The sequence below is a fragment of the Lissotriton vulgaris genome, chromosome 6 (genome assembly GCF_964263255.1).
Source record: "Lissotriton vulgaris chromosome 6, aLisVul1.2, whole genome shotgun sequence".
Classification (NCBI taxonomy): Eukaryota; Metazoa; Chordata; class Amphibia; order Caudata; family Salamandridae; genus Lissotriton; species Lissotriton vulgaris.
The window spans coordinates 16,897,364-16,921,579 of record NC_141694.1 but is presented as its reverse complement, the minus strand read 5'-3'; the positions used below and the strand labels follow the sequence as shown (position 1 = coordinate 16,921,579).

General features: G+C 49.0%; 1 protein-coding gene across 1 annotated transcript in view; it reads right to left on the bottom strand.

The window, feature by feature from the left end:
• The window catches only part of TMEM151B (transmembrane protein 151B), a 63,197-nt gene extending 39,241 nt beyond the window's left edge, over positions 1–23,956 (bottom strand). Inside the window, exon 1 of the mRNA XM_086925846.1 lies at positions 23,575–23,956. Within this exon, the coding sequence (XP_086781972.1) occupies positions 23,575–23,661 (87 nt within the window). The 5' untranslated portion in view covers positions 23,662–23,956. The remainder of the gene's footprint in view (positions 1–23,574) is intronic.
• Positions 23,957–24,216: the final 260 nt, after the last annotated feature.

Sequence of the window (24,216 nt, the reverse complement as noted above, 5' to 3'; positions counted from 1 at the left end):
CATGACCTCTTCAGGTTCACCTATTCGAAATGGGGAATTTGTTCGACTATTGTTGGAAGCATTACAAGGTCCGGCGGCTATTGCCGTTGTAAAATGCACAGCTCACACTAAAAACACCAATTTTGTGTCGCAAGGCAATAGGTATGCCGACGAGGTTGCACGCTACTGTGCAGAACAAGGATATTCTTTTACAGAGGTGGAAGTGAGTGGGATTCAGGAAAGGACCGAGTTAACAATGTTATTGGAAACTGTAGACACTTGGGATGAGTTGAAATGTATACAAGAGAATGCACCTGACTTCGAGAAAAAGACATGGGAAACTGCAGGTTGCACAAAGAGTGAAATGGACTTTTGGGTCTCCGCAGATGGGAGAGCAGTATTACCAAACGAACTAGTTAGTCCAATGGCAAGGAGAATACATGGGCCAGCACACATAGGTAGAGATGCTATGGTGAGGGTATTCAGGCAAACCTGGTACAACCCCAAGTTTAGAGTAGCGGCAGAAGCAGTATGTCAACGTTGCGTGATCTGCCAACAACTGAATGTAGGAAAGCGAACACCAGTCACATTGAGTCACATAGGGAGGTCTGGGGGGCCATTCAATAGAATGCAACTAGACTTCATTGAAATGCCAAGGTGTAACCGCCTCAGATACGTTCTGGTGGTTGTCTGCATTTTTTCCAGATGGTTTGAGGCTTACCCCACACGTAGGTGTGACACCCTCACAGTAGCAAAATTATTGCTTAGAGAACTGATACCGCGCTTCGGGGTGCCGGCCTCTTTGGAATCAGATAGGGGAACACATTTCAACAGCGAAATTGTGAAGATGCTTTGCTCAGCCTTAAACATAGACCAGAAGCTGCACTGTAGTTATCGACCAGAAGCTTCAGGAATTGTGGAACAGATCAACAGCACAATTAAGTCCCGAATTGCCAAAGTTTGTTCATCGACATCCTTGAGCTGGCCTGATGCACTGCCACTGGTCCTTATGAGCATACGTAGCACACCGGACAGAAGGACAGGTCTCTCTCCACATGAGGTGTTAATGGGGAGGGCTATGAGACTGCCATCAGTTCCAACTACAGCACTGTTGAACATCACAGATGATTTGATCCTGGACTATTGTAAGGGACTCTCTGACGCCATTCATTCTGTGTCTCTTCAGGTGCAGGCCGCTGAAGTTCCATCGTCCCAAGACTTGTGCCACGACCTGTGCCCTGGGGACTGGGTCGTGGTGAAGAAGCACGTAAGGAAGAATTGCTTAGACGTGCGCTGGCGTGGGCCCTACCAGATCATACTGGTAACGAACACTGCAGTGAAGTGTGGAGGCTTGCCCAACTGGATCCACGCCTCACACACCCGAAGAGTTCCAGCACCTCCGGAAGAAACAGCTCCTCCCTCGGATGAAAATCCAGCTGAGAATGGAGAATCAACGGAGGAAACCAGTCCAGCTGTAGAGGTGCCAGAAGAGACTGGGAGCGTGTCTGACCAGGCCGAGGACGGTCAATACACCAGCGAAACTGAAGTTGCCACAGAAGGAGAAAGTAGCTGGGAGTACGAATCGGACACTGATCAAGCTGCAAGTGGTCAAGAGTCGAGTGCAAGAACAAGAAGCAGGAGAACAAGGAGTGGAGAGGCTAGCTGGCCGGAAAGAAGGAGAAGGCCAAGCCTGAGAATAAATCCAGAGAGAACTCTTGTTCCAATTTCTGAAGACTCAGACCTAGACAAAGGTGCAGTGGACTCAGACTCTGAGGGTCCAAGAAGATCAAGGAGGGTACGTGTGCCCTGCAGAAGATACGCCACTCCTGAGTGGACCTACTTGGCGGCAGATGTCTTGGGGCCAGAGATCCGGGAGGGTGAGGGAAGTGCAGGTGACCAACCTTGATCCAATCGTAACAGTGGAAGTAAGACTGTTGACACCTGGAATTGAGACTGAAGGGTTGTTAACGTTCACTCTCCCCGTCCCTCTGTATTTAAGCAGGATCAAAGACCTGGTACTGAACAGATTAGAATTTCCAACTTTGGGTCACCCAGTACCAGAGCACGAGGAAACCATCCTTCGTTTGGAATTGTTGGAATATGCTATTAGAGCCGCTGGAACAAGAATTATTGTAGATACCTAAAAGACTTTGTAAATAAGCCAGAGAGAGAAGATAACCTAGCGCCTAGTGGTAGAAGAAGAAAATTAGGGACATTTCATTTAGTGGACGGAGAAGGGCTAGGGTTGTCTGTTGTTGGAATTAAAGAGACTGAATTGCAAAAAGACTTTATCAGCTTCCAAGTGTGGTTAACAGACTGAGAAAACAAAATGAAAGCAGAGTGAAGAAATCAAAAGAGACTTTTCAGAAAGAAACTACACTGTTTGATAACATGGAGGCCGGTGGTCCGAACCGCAAGGCAAAATGCATAATAGGCACACTTATAGCAGTAGTGATTTCTCTTATAGTCATAGTAGTTACTGTTTCATACATAGTGGGACATGCAAGTGTAACAAAGGCAACAGATGTAAAGCCTGTAGCGACATCAAAACCTGCTGTTGCTGGGGAAAAGGAGGAGGACAATGCAATTCAGAAGAAAGCGTTGCTGGCAGCAGAGGCCCGTAGGTTACATATAGATGAGTCACAGGGCAATTTAAAAACCAATGCTTATGCCAAACTGTTATATGAATACATTGACGTCATGGAGGCCAAGGATTGCTATGTCTGCATGCAATTGCCGGCTTCCGTAGATGAAGGCATTCGGTATCATCATCTTCCATTGACTTATGGGATTACATGTAGTTTATTGCTTAGTATATTTTATGGACGAGATGGGTTTGAGTATTATTTCTCGAATTATGATTCAGTATTACCAGAAGTCCCGAACTATAAACAGATGAACAAGTGGGACTATTACAAGAAGGAAGATAGATTGGCGAAATTCTTCCTTCCTTGAGATACACTGGATACTTCATATGCACGCAGAAACAATCTAACTTGCAAAGTGTCAGAGATTGAGAAAAAGTTTATAGGGCAAGTTGATGACCGTTACAGAAGGCAAAAGATTCTGAAAATGTCAGGACAGTGGAAAACAGATTGGACCGAGGAGGAGAAGGCCCACAAAAGGAAGGGTAGTATCGGTCCAATAGCTTTAGATCGAACACAGAAAGGGAAGTTATGCCTACACAGAAGCAAAACTTATTATGAGAGTGTGTTTGTAGGTGAAGTTAGTTGTGAACATGCTTTTCGATTAGAATACTATACAAAGGATTTCTTAAAGGGAATGCAAGTGATTCCTAATGTATATTTTGTATGTGGAAGAAATCCTTACGTGAAACTGCCTGACAATTGGTACGGTTCATGTTATTTGGCAATTGTCTTCCCCAAAATATATCATGCAAAGGATTTAGAGATCATAGAGGGAAAAGCCTCAACAAGAGGGAGAAGAGATGTAGGTGATGCTGAGGTAGTTGGAGATGTATTTGGCGCTATGTTTCCTCTTTTAGGATTGATACTTAATGATGTCAAGATCAGGAGACTGGCTACAGTTGTAGACAGATTGTCTGCAAGTACTGCAAGATCACTAATGCTGGTAGAAGGGGAGATGCAATCGATAAGGGCAATGGTTCTTCAGAACCGTCTTGCTTTAGATGTTCTGCTAGCAAAAGAGGGCGGAGTCTGTAAGGCTTTGAAGGTCCAGGAATGCTGCACTTACATTCCAGACAACTTAAAACCTCTTGAGAAGGGCATACAGAATATTACGAAGATACACCAAGAAATTGAGGACCTAACAAGGGTAAATTTCTGGGAAAAAGTAGGACATGGGATGGGTAAAGTTGGAGGTTGGTTTGCCAATCTCGGGAAGAGTTTTGTTTGGTATATTCTGAAGCCTATCATCATAATTGTGATTTGCGTAATCATATTATGATGTTTAGTGAGACTGTACAAATGGTATAGGTCGAACAGATTGCAAAGGTCTATGAGAGAACAGGAGCAGAGGTTAGCTGCTATGCAAGATCATCAGTATAGGAGTCTGAGGGCTCTAGAAACGATAAAAAGGGGGAGCCTTGCAACAAGTTCTGTTTGACCCATTCAAATTGGTACTGGTGATGACCCCTAGAGGTCATCAAAGGGGGGAACTGAGAGAGCGCAATTTGAATGAAATGTATGAATACGCCATATTTACAAACCAGTTGCGTAAAGTTAGCTAAGGTAATTAGAGATATGAGAATATGTGTCCGCATTTACTCACAATTGCTTTGTTAGATATAGAGAGCACATATAGAGTGTGGGCTAATATAGAAATGTGTGGAAATGTTTAGAATTGTTAGAAGTGTTAATCAGGTTCCATGTTAGGTAGCTGCTAAATGAAGAAGGATGTAAAATGTAAAATGAAGAGACGTGCAGACCACATGGCACTGTATAAGAACGAAATGTACCATTGCATCTTTCACGTAACGTGGATTCAATATTATTCAATGATTTTGCTTATATGTTAAAGGCTATGTTTTATAGAAGAGTTTTGTATAACCAGAGAGTGGTGTGTTAGCATATTATTTTAAGTTAAGGAATAAGGGTTCACAGGGTGCAGGCTACTGCACGTAATTTAGTAGGCCTGGAGAGATAAAGTGTCTTCTTTGATCTGCACGTGTTAGTTAAAAGTCAAGCCTCGTTAAAATAAATTGCCAATGCTGGTCGAAGTTTTATGGTCTAGCCTGATAAGGGGAGCCTGGAATTTGGGGCCCTGCTTCGAAGTGTCTGTTTGCAGGTGCGAGGGGGGTACCAATCAAGAGCTTGATGAATAGAGCTCTGTCCGGGGAGATAGGCTCGGGTCCGGAGGAGTCTACTGGAATGTCATGGGGGTACCAGCATGTTGGAGACGGAGCCTGGGAAGCAAGGTCAACTTAACAGACGGCCCAAAGAAGCGAAACTATGGAAAAAAACAGAATCGAGACCACGTGAATAGTGTACGTGGTGGGCGTCTCAGAGGGGCGTTCCACCCATACTGTGATTCTGTATTAGGGACAGTGCTCTGGGGAGGAGGCAGAGCAGATGGCCTGAGGACCCTTAGAGAGCGGATGGGTAGGCAGAAAGGGTACTGCTACAATGCATAGGTTTTCCATCTGAGACTAAGAGAGAGAGATTGAACTTCTTTGGAAGTCAAAACGGCTGACACCTTTTTAGGTAAAGAACTTGCTAAGTAGGGATGTCATCTAGTCTAGTGTAGGGTCAGTCTAAGCTGATTTGTTTTTTTCTGTAAATGACGCTCAAACTTCATCTTGTGTCGATGATATTTAACTTACTGATTTTTGAATTGGTTTTGGTAGTTTTCTTCTGCAGATTAAGATCTCTCAGAGAGTTCATGTTCATCTTACTGCCTGTGTATCTGTTGAATCTTATATTGAGATGTTTGTACCTGCAATTAATTTTGGCTTTATAATAAATCTTTAAACGTATCCGTAGTAAGTGGTTCTTTAGAGTCGTATCAGTTTTGGGCTGGTTTGACCTACGTAGGGTCTGCCTTTTACTCAATGACAGTCAACAATCAATCCAAAAGACTTAAGTGAGATAGGAGTTAGGGTGATCTGATAATCGATCAAAAATCTCACTTTCCCACCACCTAATCCCGATAAAGTCCAATTGTCAATTCAATGGTACAAAACCAATATTTCTGGCTTATTATAAGGTAAAGTGCTGCTTCAGTGCATTTACCTATCCATCCTTCTATGAAATGTTGCCATGCACTTAATAACTCAAGCTTTTACTCATCCATCCATTCCTCCAGCCATTGACAGTCTTTTAATTACTCACTTGCTCATTCCACAATATCATACACACACAACTCACCAGTCAGTGAAGTGACACTTTCAGTTAGAAGCCTGGCCTAATGTATTACTTTCCAACCAAAAACAACTCTTCATGATTGGTATTTCAACAACATTACTTGGGTAACCTAACTGCTAAAGCAATCGGGCCCCAGACATCCTAGGACTTGTGGTCCTGCATTACTCCAGTTCCTCAGCTGACCTACAAACCAGAGGCTATTTTATGAATATGGCGCACTTTTCTTGGTTGCGCCATGGTGCACCTTTCAAAAGGGGTGCTGGGTGCAAACGGGGCAGTGTGCCATCTTAGAAAGAATGCACTGCCCCCAGGGCAGTTGCAAAATGCCCCCGGGCAGCGCATTCATGTGAAATATGGAGCAGCTGCTTCACCGCTGCTCCGTGCTTCACAATGCGGACAGAAATCTGCCTGCACTTTAAGGATGGGAGAGAGATGCCCTAGCAGGTGGGTGCAGCGATTGCCAGCATCCGTCCGCAGGGGGATGTCTGGGTGTCCATTGAACCTCCTTCTTCCCCTCCAGAGGACTGCCTTTGCACTGACAGTGCCTCACCTTTTTTGTGGCCTCCTAAAGGCATGTTTGCCTCTGGCACAGAGGCACAGTGATTTCCTTATTTGCAAGGGGCCACACCCCCATGCAAATGAGGGTACATCCTCTTCTGAATGCGGTGGTGCAATAAGAATCTCAAAGAATGGAGAGCGGCTCCACTAATCCAATACTCCAAAAGACAGGGTACCTTGTTCAGTTAATGTATCATACAAAACTCTCTTGGATGTCTTGATTATTGTCTCTCTTAACAATGCTTTGATCATGTCATGTTCAATATTTTAGGATGAATTGAGATTGTCTTTTGAAGCAATGTCAATTTTATATAATTGTACAATTGTTTTATATTGATTGCCTTATTAAACAGATTGTTATAATTGTCTTTTGGGTTCCCTCTTATATTTATGTTAAGAAATGTGTGAATGTGAAGACAGTGGAGTTTGAGATATCTGAATGAGTTGTTTTCTCCAAGACAGTTTTTTATGATACATTAACAATAAGAGTGCCAGCGTTATCTGTGTTACAGAAGAGAACGCACCAACATCTGCGTCCCCCTCTGTAATACCATTGTGTTCTGGGGGCGCACAAATCGGGCACAATCTATAAAAAGGGACCGGGCCCCTTTTGATCTGACAGCACAGCAAGAGATTACCCCCTCTGGAAAATCTAAATATGAACTGTGTTTGAGGATCTGGACTGCCAGGCTTGTTAACCAAGCCAGAGACCAAGTTGGTCACAATGACAGACCATTAGACAACACTTACCAACCTGGTGCAACAACAGTGGCCAAGAATGAGACCACACTGGGGGCAATGACCATGTTGTAGACTAGATGTGACAATGAGGAGGCCATACAAGGGCAATCAAGGGAGGCATAGACCAGGGGGGGCTTAATGATAAAAACCAAGTTAGGCTCCCATGAGGTGGGAGTCGACGCAGATGAAGGCTAGAATCGACAGGGCTATAAAACAACATGGGCAAAGAACCGGAGACCAAGCTTGACTCCAGTGGCATGGCAAGTTTTTGCATTTGTCACCCCGAGTGGGACGGGTATGCCCAGACGTCTGTCCCGTGCTCTACATGCCACTGGAATCAAGCTATCCTGGCTGATGAGGAGTGAAACCCCGAACCGGTCCTAGGATGCTTGTTTCCAGTCCAGGGAGGACCTGACCTGGCAGTTCGGGTTGGACTGTTCCCATGAGGTACAGGGTCAAGGCTGATTTGCATATGGCTGGGTTAAAACAGGAACGGCATGGGGAGCAAAAAAACAATGGATTTAGGCACAGATATCTGTACTGGGGTGAATGTATGACATTGTTCTGCATTCTGTCCATCAACTGTTGGTTTTGCATTTGTCACCCCGAGTGGGAAGGGAATGCTCAGACGTGAGTCCCATGCTCTCCACACCACTGGAGTCAAGCTATCCTGGCTGAAGACGGCTGATAGCCCGAAACCGGTCCTTGGATACTTGTTTCTAGTCCAGGGAGGGCCTGGCTTGGCAGTTCGGGCTGGACTGTTCCCATGGGGCACAGGGTCAAGACTGATTTGCATATGGCTGGGTTCCAACTGGAATGGCATGGGGAGCAAAAAAACGATGGATTTAGGCCCAGATCTCTGTACTGAGGTGAATGTATGACATTATTCTGCATTCTGTCCATCAATTGTTCTTTTTGTATTTGTCACCCCGACTAGGACAGGTATGCCCACACTTGGGTCTCGTGCTCTCCATGCCACTGGAATCAAGCTATCCTGCCTGATGAGGGGAGAAACTCCGAAAATGGTCCTAGGATGCTTGTTTGTAGTCCAGGGAGTACCTGGCCTGGCAGTTCAGGCTGGACTGTTCCTATGGGGTGCAGGATCAAGACTGATTTGCATTTGACTGGATTCAAACTGGAATGGAATGGGGAGCAAAGAAAACTATGGATTTAGGCCCAGATCTCTGTACTGGGGTGAATGTATGACATTGTTCAGCATTCTGTCCATCAATTGTTCTTTTTACTTTTAGAAAGTTGGCATTTTCTTGCCTTAGTCCTTTGGTGCCTTTAGCATGTCTCTCTGACACATGACTGCGTGTGGGTGACAGTTGGGCTTTGTGTATTCCCCTTAGAAAGCCGCACACAATGCGAGCTTAGGTGTGAGTAGATGGGATATCACTGGCAGGATGAAAGATGGAGCTGGGCACAGCGCCATGAGCACCTGAGGAGGCTGTGTCCTGCTGCCACACAAAGGTCTCCATACCTCCTGTAGTTAGTCTGGAACCAGGAGAGGGAAGACAGAATGCATGGGGATTTCAAAGGGGAACCTTTAGAAGCTTCTCCCCCACTTCAAAGGCACAACTTGGCACAAAAACAGGACTTCGGACACCAACTCTTCAGTACACTTCTGGACCTCTGGATCCTCTGCCAGGATGATGGAGTGCTGTGCCGCTGAAAGGACTGGCATTCTGCTGGATTGCTACTGCTGCCCTTTTGCCCGGGGAAGAAAAACTGGACCTGCAGCTTCATCTTGAATTCTAGTCCTCAGAGTGACTCCAAGGGCTAGACTGCTGGGCTCCTGATCTGAGCCTCAGGGACATAAAAGGCTCCTAAATCAGCTCCCTGGACCCAGCTGCAGTGAGCTCCTGTCCCCCAAGTGGTGCCCCCAGGTCCTGGACCCTTGGTGTGGCTCACAGGCTCTTAAATACAAGCTTTTGTGCTCTTTGTCACCACCAATGGGTCAGTTCGCACTGGGACTGCATCACCCGTTGCGGCGCTCAGTCTGCTCTTCACACAATGCCAACTGCCACCCACGACACTCTCCCTGCTACTCGCGACCCTCTCCTACGAGAACAGGACTTTTGGCACAAAACTTGAGAAGGAAAACTTCAGCAGGTCTGATTTGGGACTGTATCTGGCCCGCGCTCCATCTTGTTGCCCTGAACCTTTGGCATTGACCCTGTCCAACGCGACCAGATAGCTGTGGTTGGTGCTTCCTGCTTTTATGTGCTATTTTACAATTTATTCTTAAAAAATTCATAACCTCTTACCTAATGATTGGATTTTTATAGTTATGGTCTTCTTTTATTTATTAGATTTTGCTCTATTTTTCTAGTCTGGTGTGGGATCTTTTTGTGTAGAGTTTTTACTGTTTTACTGTTTGAAGTGTTGCACAAATACTTTATGCATTGCTTCTAAGGTAAGTTGGACTACTCTGTGCCAAGCTACCAGGTGTTGAGGACAGGTTATTTTGAGGTTTGCTTGTGCCTTACTGTGACAAGGATTGTGATTGCTCCTTGACAAGGTCCCATGCTCCATAGACCATTAACCCAATATTTCACAAGTGATATGCCATGGAGTGCAGAAGGGTATTATGCGTCACCATTAGTGGTATGCAATGGAGTACCACAGGGTATTATCCCTCACTATCAGTGGCATGCCATGGAGTACTGCAATGAATTATCCATCACCATCAGCGATACACCATGGCGTATCATGGGTGGTATCCGTCACTATCAGCGGTAAACCATGGAGTCTGGCAATGTATTATCCGTCAACATCACTGGTATGCCATGGAGAACGGAAGGGTATTATCCGTCACCACCAATTGCATGCCATGGAGTGCCACAGGGTAATATTTGTCGCAATCAGCGGTATGCCTTGGAGAACTGCAGGGTACGCTCCGTCACCATCAGTGGTATCCCTTGGGGTAATGCAGGGTACTTATCTGTTGCCATCAGCGGTATGCCATGGAGTACCACAGAGTATTATCTGGTGCCATCAGTGGTATGCCATGGAGTACCACAGGGTATTATCTGTTGCCATCAGCAGTATGCCACAGAGTATTACCTGTCTCCATCAGCAGTATGCCATGGAGTACCACAGGGTATTATCTGTCTCCATCAGCGGTATGCCATGGAGTACCACAGAGTATTATCTGGTGCCATCAGTGGTATGCCATGGAGTACCACAGGGTATTATCTGTCCCCATCAGTGGTATGCCATGGAGTACCACAGGGTATTCTCTGTCGCCATCAGCAGTATGCCATGGAGTACCACAGGGTATTATCTGTCTCCATCAGCGGTATGCCATAGAGTACCACAGGGTATTATCTGTCCCCATCAGTGGTATGCCATGGAGTACCACAGGGTATTCTCTGTCGCCATCAGGGGTATGCCATGGAGTACCACAGGGTATTATAAGTTGCAATCAGCAGTATGCCATGGAGTACCACAGAGTATTATCTGGTGCCATCAGCGGTATGCCATGAAGTATCACAGGGTATTATCTGTCACCATCAGCGGTATGCCATGGAGTACCACAGGGTATTATCTGTCCCCATCAGTGGTATGCCATGGAGTACCACAGGGTATTCTCTGTCGCCATCAGCGGTATGCCATGGAGTACCACAGGGTATTATCTGTCTCCATCAGCGGTATGCCATAGAGTACCACAGGGTATTATCTGTCCCCATCAGTGGTATGCCATGGAGTACCACAGGGTATTCTCTGTCGCCATCAGCGGTATGCCATGGAGTACCACAGGGTATTATAAGTTGCCATCAGCAGTATGCCATGGAGTACCACAGAGTATTATCTGTCGCCATGAGTGATATGCCATGAAATATCACAGGGTATTATCTGTCGCCATCAGCGGTATGCCATGGAGTACCACAGGGTATTATCTGTCACCATCAGCAGTATGCCAAGGAGTACCCCAGGGTATTATCTGTTGCCATCAGCAGTATGCCATAGAGTACCACAATAGTTTGGGGGAGGGATCTTTAGTAATTTCAGACAGTATACAATGATACTCCCTCATCCGTCCTGGACCTCTGTGCTGTTCCGTGGCATGGAGGTCCTGGACAGTTGAGGGAGTATCATTGTATACTGTCTGAAATTACTAAAGACCCCTCCCCAACCCCGGCGCTAGCTCATGTGGCACGATGAACAAAAGCAAGTGTACCAATTTGGTAAACCTTTTTTGAGGAGGTCATTCAGCCTCCCCAATTTTTTGATGGGTATAAACTAAAGTCACACATCACAAGCAGGTGGAGAAGTGTGACTCAATGATTAGAGCGGCAGACCCTGATGCAGAGGTCTAGCCCGGGACCAGGGTTCAAGTCCCCGCCTCAGCGGGTCTTGGGCTCAAAATTCCACGGACCTGATAATTCTCGCCTCGGTGCCTATTCCAATCATGGAGTCCCACTCTGCAACTCTGGGCAATAGCTTGCTTAATCTCCACAACGGCCCCCACAACGCTAAGGATGCCTGGCCTCCACCTTGGGGGTTCCCAGGAGTGGACGCCTCACAGGGAAAGCCAGGATGGGTTCCACAGCGGTATTCGTACAAGCGCCTTGAGACCCTTGCGGGTGAGTAGTGCGCTATACAAGTATCAATTTACATTTACAAGCAAATATAAAAACCTTAAAAGAAAAAGAATAGAATCCCGTTGTTTATTTAATTTAATTTAATTTAAAAGAATTTATAAAGCGCACGTATGCCATGCGGCTTCATGGCGCTGGTGAACACTAAAAACCAGTAACAGGGGAGCAGGAAGATTTTAGGCTGGGAAAGCTTTCAAGAAGAGATAGGTTTTGAGTGATTTTCGGAACTCCATGTAGGAGGCAGCTGAGCGTAAGGCCAGCGGGAGGGAATTCCAGAAGGAAAGGGCCAGGACAGAAAATTTCAGGCCCCCCATCCGACTCTTCTTGAATCGGGGAACTGTCAGAAGGCACATAGAGGAGGAGCGTAGCTCTCTAGTGGGATGGTAAGCTTGAATTGCCGAGGAAATATAGGCAGGCGCCGTTGCCGCTCGGGCTTGAAATGTGGTGCAACCTAATTTGAATAAAGCCCGCTCCTTGATCAGCAGCCAGTGAAGGGACTTCAGTAAGGGTGAGGAGTGGTGGAATTTGGGCAGCCCGAAAATCAACCGAGCCGCCTGGTTCTGGACTGACTGAAGGCGCTGGAGGGCATAGGCGGGAACACCGTTATACACGATGTTCCCATAGTCTAGCCGGGAGAGAACCATCGCCATCAGAATCAGTTTAAGAGCAGGGAAAGAAAAAAAAGGGGAGATTTTCCAAATAGTTCTGAGCATAAAAAAACAGGAAGACACGACAGAACTAAACTGGGAGTGAAGAGTGAGTTGATGATTGATGGTGATGCCAAGGGTTTTGACAGAGGGGGAGGGTGAAGGGGGGGAACCTAGAGATGGGGGCCATAAGATGGGGGACCAGGGACTGCCACTACCGCCGGTCAAAACTAACTCAGTTTTATCCGGGTTGAGTTTCAGATGGTTGTGATTCATCCAATCCCGGATAAACAGCATGACCGACTGAAAAGAATGAACACCGGATTGGGAAGGGGAAAGGTTAAAGATCTGCTGGAGGTCATCGTCATAGTTGTACACCATGACCTCCATCTGTTGCAGAGCAAACACAAGAGGGAGGATGTACAAATTAAATAGTAAGGGAGAGAGGGAGGACCCTTGAGGAACACCACACTGAACTTCTCGCGGGGGAGCTGAAAAATCGGCTAGATGGACAGCCTGAGTGCGGCCGTTAAGGAAAGACCTAATCCAGGCCAAAGTCGAGCCCACCATACCCGCCGCCCTGACACGAGATAATAAGATGGAGTGATCGACCGTGTCGAAGGCGGTGGATAGGTCGAGGAGGACGAGAGCCTGGGGAGTGTTGGTGTCTAGTCCTTCCCTAAGCTGGTCCATGACCGAAATGACCACCTTCTCGGTCGAGTGTCGGGGACGGAAGCCAGACTGGCAGGGAGCGAGGTAGCCGCTATCCTCCACGAAGGAGCTCAGTGTCTGGGTGACATGAGTCTGAAGGACCTTACCCAAAAAAGGGAGGAGGGAGATCGGACGGTAGTTAGTAGGGAAAGAAGGATCAGCCCCTGTTTTTTTCAGAATAGGGATAATGGCGGCTGCCTTGTGGAGAGCAGGCACTGTGCCGTGACATAGGGACTCGTTCAGGAAAGTCAGAGGTGGCAAATAAGAATCAGAGAAAAATTTTCACAGGACATAGGGCGGGCAGACGTCGGCTGGGGATCCTGATTTGACGCTGGCCAGGAGGGGAAGGAGAGACTCCTTGGTTAGAGGGGGTATGATGTTAATAGCCGACCTATTAAGCGGGGGCTGGGGATCAGAGAAAGAGGGGGGAGGGATGTTGGATTTAATCAGAGCGACCTTGTCTATGAAATAGTTATTGAGCGAATCGCACAACAACTGGGTTGGAGGAACTTTAGATGTCCTGTCAGAGGAGGCCAGCTCGCGCACTGTGGCGAAGATTTCCCTAGGCTGGCTCTCAGGGGCAAGGATTTTCTCTGAGAAGTAGTCAGTCTTGGCCTATAAGATGGCGTTTTTATATTCCTTACATACAGTTTTGTAGCGGGCTTTGCGGGAGGGGCAGTAATCAAGCCTCCAGGCGCGCTCCGCTTGGCGCACCTCCAGCTTTTTCGTCTTAAGGAGGGGGGAAAACCACTTATTTGCCTCGTGAGCGCGCCTAACAGTGACACGTCTCAGAGGAGCTACTTGATCGCAAGCTCTCGAGAGCCAACCATTGAGCGTGGCAACTTGGGACAATGAAGGGGCGCTCATTAGGTCAGGGCAGGAAGATGACAACATCGCGCAAAGAGCGGAAATGTCTACCTTGCTCCAGTTCCTAGGCCAGGAATTTCTCTGGGAGAAGGGTATCTTTACCAAGTTAAGGTGTAGATAAAAAGAAATGAAGAAGTGGTCAGACCACACACAAGGAATAGCAATAGGCGTGGTAATAGGGACGTTTAACGTCCAGATTTGGTCCAGAGTGTGGCCACTGGAGTGGGTAGGGGAGTGGACGGGGAAACAAAATTAAGGCTAAGAAGGAGCTGAGAGTAATCTCTTGATGGGCGGTCTTGCGCCAGGTCGCCAGGCCAGAAGTTGAAGTCCCCTAGAACTAAAACAGCTGTGTTATTGACTGCTAGGGTGGCCAATAAGTCCTGAAGGGCAGGAATAAACCCTGGATTGGGTTGGGGGGGACGGTAAACTAAGACGTATGTAACGGGGACCTGAAAGGAAGCAGAACGTACAACTAGGCAGTCGGCTGTAGGTAAGGGAGAGAAAGGAAGAACCTGAAAATGAAGTCCAGTGCTGAAGATCAAGGCCACTCCGCCCCCTGTCTTCCTCTCCGGCCGATCGGCACGAAGGACCGAGTAGGAGGGGGGGAGGGCTGCCAGCACATTGGGCAGATAATCTGGTCTGTACCAGGTTTCTGTTAAAAACATGAGGTCGGGTTTATGGTAATCCAAGAAGCTAAAGAGCTCTATCTGATGCTTGACTGCAGACCTGGTGTTTAGCAGAAAAGCCGAAGTTGTGGGGACAGGCGTGTGATTGGGGAGGGAGGGAGGGGAAGCCAATGAAGGCAGCAGAGGGACCGGGAGGAAGGTGGAGGGCCTGGCCCGAGCCAGCCCAAGCTCCGTGATCCGAGTAAGAGTAGGAAGAGGAAGGACCCATGAATCCTGATAAGAGCAGAGTTGGAAGGCAGAATAAGACAGGAGAGGGGCATGGTGGGGTGCCCCTGGCACGGGCCGGCCGCGGAAGGGCGCACACGGGCTTAACTTAGGCGCAACTTTGGCGCGCCTTCATCGCGCGCGCTACGCTCGCGCGCTGCGCGTCCCATGGGGCGGTCCTTATGTGGGAAGAGGTGGCTGCCCTTCCCAAGATGGTGGACTGCAGCCCCGTCAGCCCTCCGAAGACCGGCCCAGTGCCGGAGCAGGGCTAGGGGTGCAGCCAGATGGAGAAAGGGGGAAGCAGCAGGTAAGCCCGGTCAGGTAACAGAGTGCACGTAAAAAGTCTAAGTAGTTTTTTTTATCTGTCTCCATCAGCGGTATGCCATGGAATACCACAGGGTATTATCTGTCTCCATCAGCGGTATGCCATGGAGTACCACAGGGTATTATCTGTATCCATCAGCGGTATGCCATGGAGTACCACAGGGTATTATCTGTCGCCATCAGTGGTATGCCATGGAGTACCACAGGGTATTATAAGTTGCCATCAGTGGTATGCCATGGAGTACCACAGGGTATTATAAGTTGCCATCAGCAGTATGCCATGGAGTACCACAGGGTATTATCTGTCGCCATCAGTGGTATGCCATGGAGTACCAAAGGGGATTATCTGTCTCCATCAGCGGTATGCCATGGAGTACCACAGGGTATTATCTGTCTCCATCAGCGGTATGCCATGGAATACCACAGGGTATTATCTGTCTCCATCAGCGGTATGCCATGGAGTACCACATGGTATTATCTGTCGCCATCAGCGGTATGCCATGGAGTACCACAGGGTATTATCTGTCTCCATCAGCGGTATGCCATGGAGTACCACAGGGTATTATAAGTTGCCATCAGCAGTATGCCATGGAGTACCACAGGGTATTATCTGTCTCCATCAGTGGTATGCCATGGAGTACCACAGGGTATTATAAGTTGCCATCAGTGGTATGCCATGGAGTACCACAGGGTATTATAAGTTGCCATCAGCAGTATGCCATGGAGTACCACAGGGTATTATCTGTTGCCATCAGTGGTATGCCATGGAGTACCACAGGGTATTATCTGTCTCCATCAGTTGTATGCCTTGGAGTACCACAGGGTCTTATCTGTCTCCATCAGCGGTATGCCATGGAGTACCACAGGGTATTATCTGTCTCCATCAGCGGTATGCCATAGAGTACCACAGGGTATTATCTGTCTCCATCAGCGGTATGCCATGGAGTACCACAGGGTATTATCTGTCGCCATCAGCGGTATGCCATGGAGTACCACAGGGTATTATCTGTCTCCATCAGCGATATGCCATGGAGTACCACAGGGTATTATCTGTCGCCATCAGCGGTATGCCATGCAGTACCACAGGGTATTATCTGTCTCCATCAGCGGTATGCCATGGAGCACCACAGGGTATTATCTGTCGCCATCAGCAGTATGCCATGGATTACCACAGGGTATTATCTGTCGCCATCAGCGGTATGCCACAGGGTATTATCTGTCGCCATCAGCGGTATGCCAGGGAGTACCACAGGGTATTATCTGTCGCCATCAGCGGTATGCCATGGAGTACCACAGGGTATTATCTGTCGCCATCAGCGGTATGCCATGGAGTACCACAGGGTATTATCTGTCGCCATCAGTGGTATGCCATGGAGTACCACAGGGTATTATCTGTCTCCATCAGCGGTATGCCATGGAGTACCACAGAGTATTATCTGTCGCCATGAGTGATATGCCATGAAGTACCACAGGGTATTATCTGTCGCCATCAGCGGTATGCCGCAGGGTATTATCTGTCGTCATCAGCGGTATGCCATGGAGTACCACAGGGTATTATCTGTCGCCATCAGCGGTATGCCATGGAGTACCACAGGGTATTATCTGTCTCCATCAGCGGTATGCCATGGAGTACCACAGGGTATTATCTGTCTCCATCAGTGGTATGCCATGGAGTACCACAGGGTATTATCTGTCGCCATCAGCGGTATGGCATGGAGTACCACAGGGTATTATCTGTCGCAATCAGCAGTATGCCATGGAGTACCACAGAGTATTATCTGTCGCCATGAGTGATATGCCATGAAGTACCACAGGGTATTATCTGTCGCCATCAGCGGTATGCCGCAGGGTATTATCTGTCGCCATCAGCGGTATGCCATGGAGTACCACAGGGTATTATCTGTCGCCATCAGCGGTATGCCATGGAGTACCACAGGGTATTATCTGTCGCCATCAGCGGTATGCCATGGAGTACCACAGGGTATTATCTGTCGCCATCAGCGGTATGCCATGGAGTACCACAGGGTATTATCTGTCTCCATCAGCGGTATGCCATGGAGTACCACAGCTGCTGATCGAGCTGCACACTAGAGGAACGGAGGGTACCACAATGGCACACTTAAATGAACAGCGGCTAATACAGCTACACACTAGAGGAACATATTCTGTACAATGGCACACTTAAAAAAACACGAGCCCTGTGCCCCTACAGTACCCAGGGCCATTCTGGGGCATGCCAGTAAGTGCAGTGATGCCATTAAGAGTATATGGTGCTGGGAGGTTGTCATTACGAACTCCACATCACCATAATGGCTCCACTGAAGACTGACAAGTTTGATATCAAACTTCTCAGCACATTAAACCCACACTAATGCCAGTGTGGGATTTAATGTAAAATGCACCCCAGAGGGCATCTTAGAGATGCCCCCTGAACCCTAACCTACAATCCACGTCTGGTCTGAGTGGCTGCCTGGGCTGCCACACAGCAGACATGTTGCTGGGCCCCTGGGTGGAGAGCCCCCCGCTCTCCTGGGCCTGAAACAATGCACATCCTGGGCGATGTGCTAGGTCTCCTCCCCCTGGAGGGGCAGGGGGAAGCTTCAAAGGCCTGCCGCCCTTGTGAGCTTCCCCAGGCCACTTGCTGTACTCAGCAACTGGCCCCCATAGTTCTAACCCCCAATCTGGCTGGAAACTCTTCATCAGGAAGGGGGGGGTGACATCCTGTGCCAACCCCACCCCTTAGGTGGAGGAGGTGAGGTGAAGCAGGGAGCCCTGCCCAATCACAGCTAGGCTCATGTCCCCCTCCCACAGGAGAGGAGCAGGCTAGGGGGTGTACCCCCCCAGGACAGTGACCTATTGGTCCCTGTCCTTGTCCTACCTGTAACGCCCCTAAAAAATATTTTAGTGGGACCCTGAACCTTCCTTCCTCAGATCCTGATAAGAAAAAAAGAAAGAAGATCAAGAAGAAGAAGACCCACCGTGCAGCTGCTAATTAGAGGACGACACCAACTGACTTGGCCCCAGCCCTACCGGCCTGTCGATCCTGGAACCTGCTCCTGCTTAATCCCGGCGACTCCTGCAGCCAGCAACCTTGGGAAACCCAGAGGACCTGCCTGCCTTGAACCTCTGAAATATTGGGACTGCCCTAAGCAGAGGCTCTGTTTCAACAGCAATACCCCTAGTCCCAGCCAGGAACCACGAATCCAGCTCACTCTGCACCCGCCGAGCCCGGCCAGTGCCCGAGTGATCCAAGACCACAAGGACGTCCCCCGGTGACTGGGACCCAAAGTCCAGTGCCCAAAGACCCTCCTCGACGAACCAGACTGCACCTGGAGCCTCAGAACTAGGGACCCCTCCAACCGCGACCAGCTGAGGGTAAGATTTCCCGACACCAAAAGGCAACCCTGCACCCGGCGCCCTGTGGCTCCCTGTGCCTTCCTTTGGGGTACCTACCTCTTCTCCAAGATCCCAACTTACCTCTCGAAGTGGTGGCCACACCTGAAAAATCACAGTTCCCGAGTCTGCAGCCTTTGTTCCCTTTTTACCTTTCCCATTGGATGACATTGAGCGCCCAACGGCACAAATGCACCCTGCACCCAGCCACCCGAGTGCCGCTGGAAATGCAACAACTACCCTACTCTACTGCCCCACTTGCCCTGAGTAATTGACCAGGAGCTCAGCTCCCACAGCCTCGTGGCCTGCTTGCTTGCAGCCTCCAGCCGAAGGCCCCCTACCCTCCATTGTATTGCTTTGGGCCTATTCTCTCTGTACCCGACTGCCCCTGCGCCGCTGAGGGTGTAACTACTGTACCTTTCCGACCCTGGGAGACCTCTGAGTCTATGCCCATAACCTTAACTTCACCAGTCGAGTACTCACCTGGAAACCGATAACTCACTTTCCTGCCATAGGATAACATTGACTGGCTTGACTCGAAAAATCTTCTAAGTGTGAAGTTTTGAAACTCTAAAATATTCCTATATAATCAGCCGAGTAACGAATTTCGAACTATTCACCTAGGATCGGGAGGGGAGCCAGTACTGTACCTTTTAGCCCAGTACTGAACCACAAAAGTAATTTTACCTGTACTTACCCATAACCTGAATTTCCTCCCGTAGGAAACCATTGAATCTTTTTCTCTGAAATTTCTTCGAAGTGTCTACTTTTGAAAATTACAAATATTCCTTAAAAATCCTACCAACTACTAAAATGTAAATACTTACTTGTCTTAGGTAGAGACCCCCGTACTGAACCTAGGAGTCCAGTCCTGGATTAGAAAAGTAACGAGAACCTACTTTATCTGTGACTTGAATTTCCTTCCATAGGATAACATTGCTAGTTTTTCACTGAAAAGTTTCTGTCAACTTTTAAAATACCTTTATATTCTTTAAAAATCATTGAAATAACCAAAACGTTTTTACTAAACTGTTTTCAGCTTAGACCCCAGGACTGAATCTGGGATCCAGTCCTGGAGTTACAAAAGTAATCCTTAAAGTAATCAGCTGCATTTATGTAGAAAAACCCATTGAGCTCATTGTTAAATTGTGTTTAGAATTGTGTTGCCAATTGCAACCACAGTAGCTATTGTACTTACAAAGTTTATTGCCTTTCTGAAAAGTAACTACCTGAGATCACTCATATTGAGAAAAAGTAAATTTTGATACCTGTAGGTTCTAAAAATAAAACAACTATATCTTTTGATATAAGAACAATTGGCCTGGAGTTCAGTCCTTGAGTGTGTGAAACCTTTTGCTGACTGAGTGTGCACAACAAATGCTTTACACTGTCCTCTGGTACTGCCTTACTGCTCGACCAAGCTACCACTTTAGAGAGTAAGGTCATATCTGACTTTAACCTCTGTCTTACCTCTGGGGATTGGGGACTCTATACACACTGTACCTTACTTTGGTCCAGTATATATAGAGCCACTTTCTCACATCCATTATCTACCCATCCTGGACAGGTTCCCTGAGAAATAAGCCTCGGCCCCTCTTGTCTCCACTGGCAGAGTCAAGCTCCTCACTACCTGGGAGTTCGCCTCTATCACACCACTGCAGAGCTCTGGCAGGAGTCCGCATTCAAATGTGTTTCTGGGCCACCTTGCCTTGGCCCCTATAGGCAGGATAACTCTGGAGAAAATGGTGGCGCTTCCTCGCCTACACTACCACTTTAGAAACATTCAGTGGCCCTTCCCCAGTCCTTTTTCAAGGAACTGGACACCCTCCTCATTGGACTGGTCTGGGGTGCAGGCTGTCCCTGAGCAGCTCTATCTAAACTTCAACTGTCCACCGATCGGGGAGGTCTCTGGGCACCATCCTTCGAAGCATATTTCCTAGCAGCACAACTACATTGGCTGTCCCATTGGACAGCTGGGTTCTACCTGGGGAAAGTCATGCAGAAATGGGCCCCTTGACCATTCCGACCCTTAGACACATGCTCCTTCCAGGCTCCCACCCCATTGCTGCATGGCTCCTACGAGTGGCAACAGCACGGAGGTACATGTCCAGGATCCACCGCCTATCACCGGCGATCCCTCGGTACTCCCCTGAGCTACCGCTGACTGGCCTCCCTCGAGGTCGAGGCCATTACACAGCGCGGGAGCTCCAGGTCTGGACTTCGCACTCCATGGTCAAAGAAGGCGAGCTTTTCGAAGATCAGAACACCTTTTGATCAGCTGTCTGCTGACAACGGACTGCCCCTGTGCTAATTCCTACTTCACCTGCAGCTTTTGCATACCTGTGGCACCATCTGGGACCTTGCGGATGAGGAGTCGGAGACTCATCCGGTCTTGCATGCCCACTGACCATGGGACCAGGACGTCATCTCATCACCTGGCTATACAGGGCAACGCAAGACTTGACGGCCACCTCCCTTTTCCCCATCCACCTTAAATGGAAGAATTCAGAAGGGCTCTGCACGAGAAAGAATGCACTTGAATCCCTGCAGAAGATCTCCCGCAACGCGTGCTTCAAGAACATACAGTTCTTCATCTTATACAGAGCATACTTTACACCTGAACAGTTGCGCAGCCGCTTCCCGGATACACCATTCGAGTGTCCGAGCTGCCGAGCTGCCACGCTGCGGAGGCCACGCTTATACACATGATGTAGTCATGCCCATCCCTTCAGGCATACTAACACATGATGTGGTCATGCCCATCCCTTCAGGCATACTGGCACACAGTGCACAACACACTCCGGGAAGTCACCGGACTGCCAGATCTTTCCTCCTGGGAGGCCTGCTCCCTTGGTCTCTTCAAGAGGCGAAAACATTACAAAGTGTAGTCGAGATTCGCCGTCCTAGCACTACTGCTGGCCAAACACACCATCACACTACACTGGTGCTCCCCACTCCCCCGTCCGCTGAAGCCTGGAGGGGGGCACAGTGTAAATGGGGTGCGGCGGAGGAGGCTGCACTAAGCTCTGAGGAGGTCCGGCACCCCAAGCGTAGACCAATCTCCCCACAGTGGGCTGATCTCATCTTCCGGTCTAGACAACTTGGTGAACAAGGGGAAAAACAGATTACATGAAGTTTGAGCCAACATACAGATTACTTTAGGTCTCGCTGAGACAGCGCATGCGCTGCTTGCACTGCCAAGACGAGACCTAAAAATGTGACACGCCTCTAGATCCCGTCCACCGCCACGCGGGGGCACCCTAGTGTGGTTGGAACACAGGCACACCAACCTGCCTCATAGCTCTACTGCAAACGACAGTCTACACGCTTGTTGCTATGCTCCACCCCCTCTTCCACAATCTCCCCTTTCTTTTGTCACCCAACGATGTTTGAGACATTACATAACATAACATGTGTATTTGTAAAGCGCACGTTCCCCCGGAGGTGTCTTGACGCTGAATAACAGATGTTTTATTGTTACCCAAATGTCAAGGCTTCATCTCCTATTGTAATAAAGCAGTCTCCCGAATTGTAAACTGAGTCTCAAAAGTTTCATCTTCGCACAGTAAACTGAATATCAAGATGCAGCGCCCCCTGCAGTAGAATCATGTCAGTGGTGTATTTGCCCCAATAATAAACTTAGCCTTCTTCTTCCCTGATAAAAAAAATCTAACTTTAATATGCCGTCTGTCTCTGAAGTGAACTCAAGGATTCATCGCCCCACAGGGCACTGTCTCTCCCTGTGGTGGAAACCATGTTTACGTTTTCATCTCCACACCCCACGTACCCCATCCCTCACCCTCTTACCACACCCTGACTCTGCTCTTAAATACTCGCACCCCTTACTTTTGCCCCATCACACCCCTTGATCCTTACGTCTCCCCACCTACTTTAGCTGTCCCCCAGCACTCCTTAGGGATGGATGTGCCAAACAACACTGTAACAGCAAGAAAGGAAATGGAATGCCAGACACACCACCACCGAAAGAACGACATACGAGGCTGCACTCAGACGCTATCACCAGAAAATTAGAGACAAGTAAAAAGCACTAAGGGATCTCATGGAAGGAAGCTCCAACAGCTGCAACGACATCTCAGTCATCAAGAAATTCATCTCGCCCTCAGCCACTGTCAACAAAATTACTGTCAACAAACAACTCTGCAACAACCTATCCAACTTCTTCCACAGCAAAATCGCAAATGAAATGAATGAAATAAAATGAATTTGTACTTGTAAACATCTGCAGCCACTTCGCACGCCAACCCCCAACCTCAAAGAACCCATTGCTAACCTACCCACCGCCAACCAAGACGGCCATCTGGGCCCGATGTACAGCCCTCACCAGTCAATCATGGGGACCATCCACTCAAGGGCTCCAATGGACCCGTGCCACCACCACATCTACAAACTAGGAACATCACCTATCAGCAAAACTCTGTCCCACATCTTCAACACCTCCATCATGTCCGCCACTTCCCTGGATGAACGGAAACTTGCAGAAATCAACAGCCTCCTCAAGAAGCCCAAAGCTGACCCAAATCAACTGAGCAACTTCTGCCCCATCCCCCTGCTCCTATATCCAGCAAACATAATTGAGAAGGCCATCAACAAGCAACTCGAAACCCACCTCGAACTTCACCATCTTCTAGACAACACACACTCAGGATTCAGAAAGAACCACAGCACCAAAACAGCATCACGGCCACTGACAACATTCAAAGCATCCTCGGCCGAGGAGAACCAGCAACCCTCAACCTGCTCGGCCTCTCTGCTGCCTTCAACACCGATGAAACCCAACTCCTCACTCACCTCCCTCGTCCTCTCCCTTGCCCTCACTCACCTCCCTGCCCCCCACCCCAAGTCCCTCACATACCTGCCCCCCACCTCCCTCGTCCTCTCCCTTGCCCTCACTCACCTCACTGCCCCCGAGTCCCTCACCTCCCTACCCCCCACCCCAAGTCCCTCACATACCTGCCCCCCCACTTCCCTCTTCCCCTCCCTTGCCATCACTCACCTCCTCCCGGACGCTCTCCTCTTCCTCCTCCCCCCGGGGCACCGAGGCGCTGCTGCTCTCACTGGCCGCCGAGGCCGGGGGTGACATGGCGTCGGGGCAGAGGCCCCCCCGGACCGTCGTCTCCCCAGCTCCGGGTGACCCCGGGCATCCTCCGACGGGGAGTGCAGGGGGGGCTCCAGCTCCACCAGGAAGGGAGGGGGCAGAGCCCAAGACCCTCAGAGATGGTGGGGTCGAGGAGAGGGCTCCTGGAGAGGCTGAGGGCCACAGGTGACACGGAGGTAGCAGGCGGAGGGAGGGTAGAGGCTGACACCGAGGCAAGTCAGGCAGGGGTGCTAAAATAATAGGAAGCCGGGGGGGGGCTAAGGGGCCCTCAGGAGGTCAAGAGAGGCTGGGGGACCTCAGGATATGAAGAGAGGCTGGGGGGATCTCAGAAGGTCCAGAGAGGTTGGGGGCTCTCAGGAGGTCAAGAGAGGCTAGGGGGGCTCTCAGGAGGTCAAGAGAGGCTAGGGGGGCTCCCAGGAGGTCAAGAGAGGCCGGGGGGCTCTCAGGAGGTCAAGAGAGGCCAGTGGGGTTCTCAGGAGGTCAAGAGAGGCTAGGGGGCTCCTAGGAGGTCAAGAGAGGTTAGTGGGGGGGCTCTCAGAA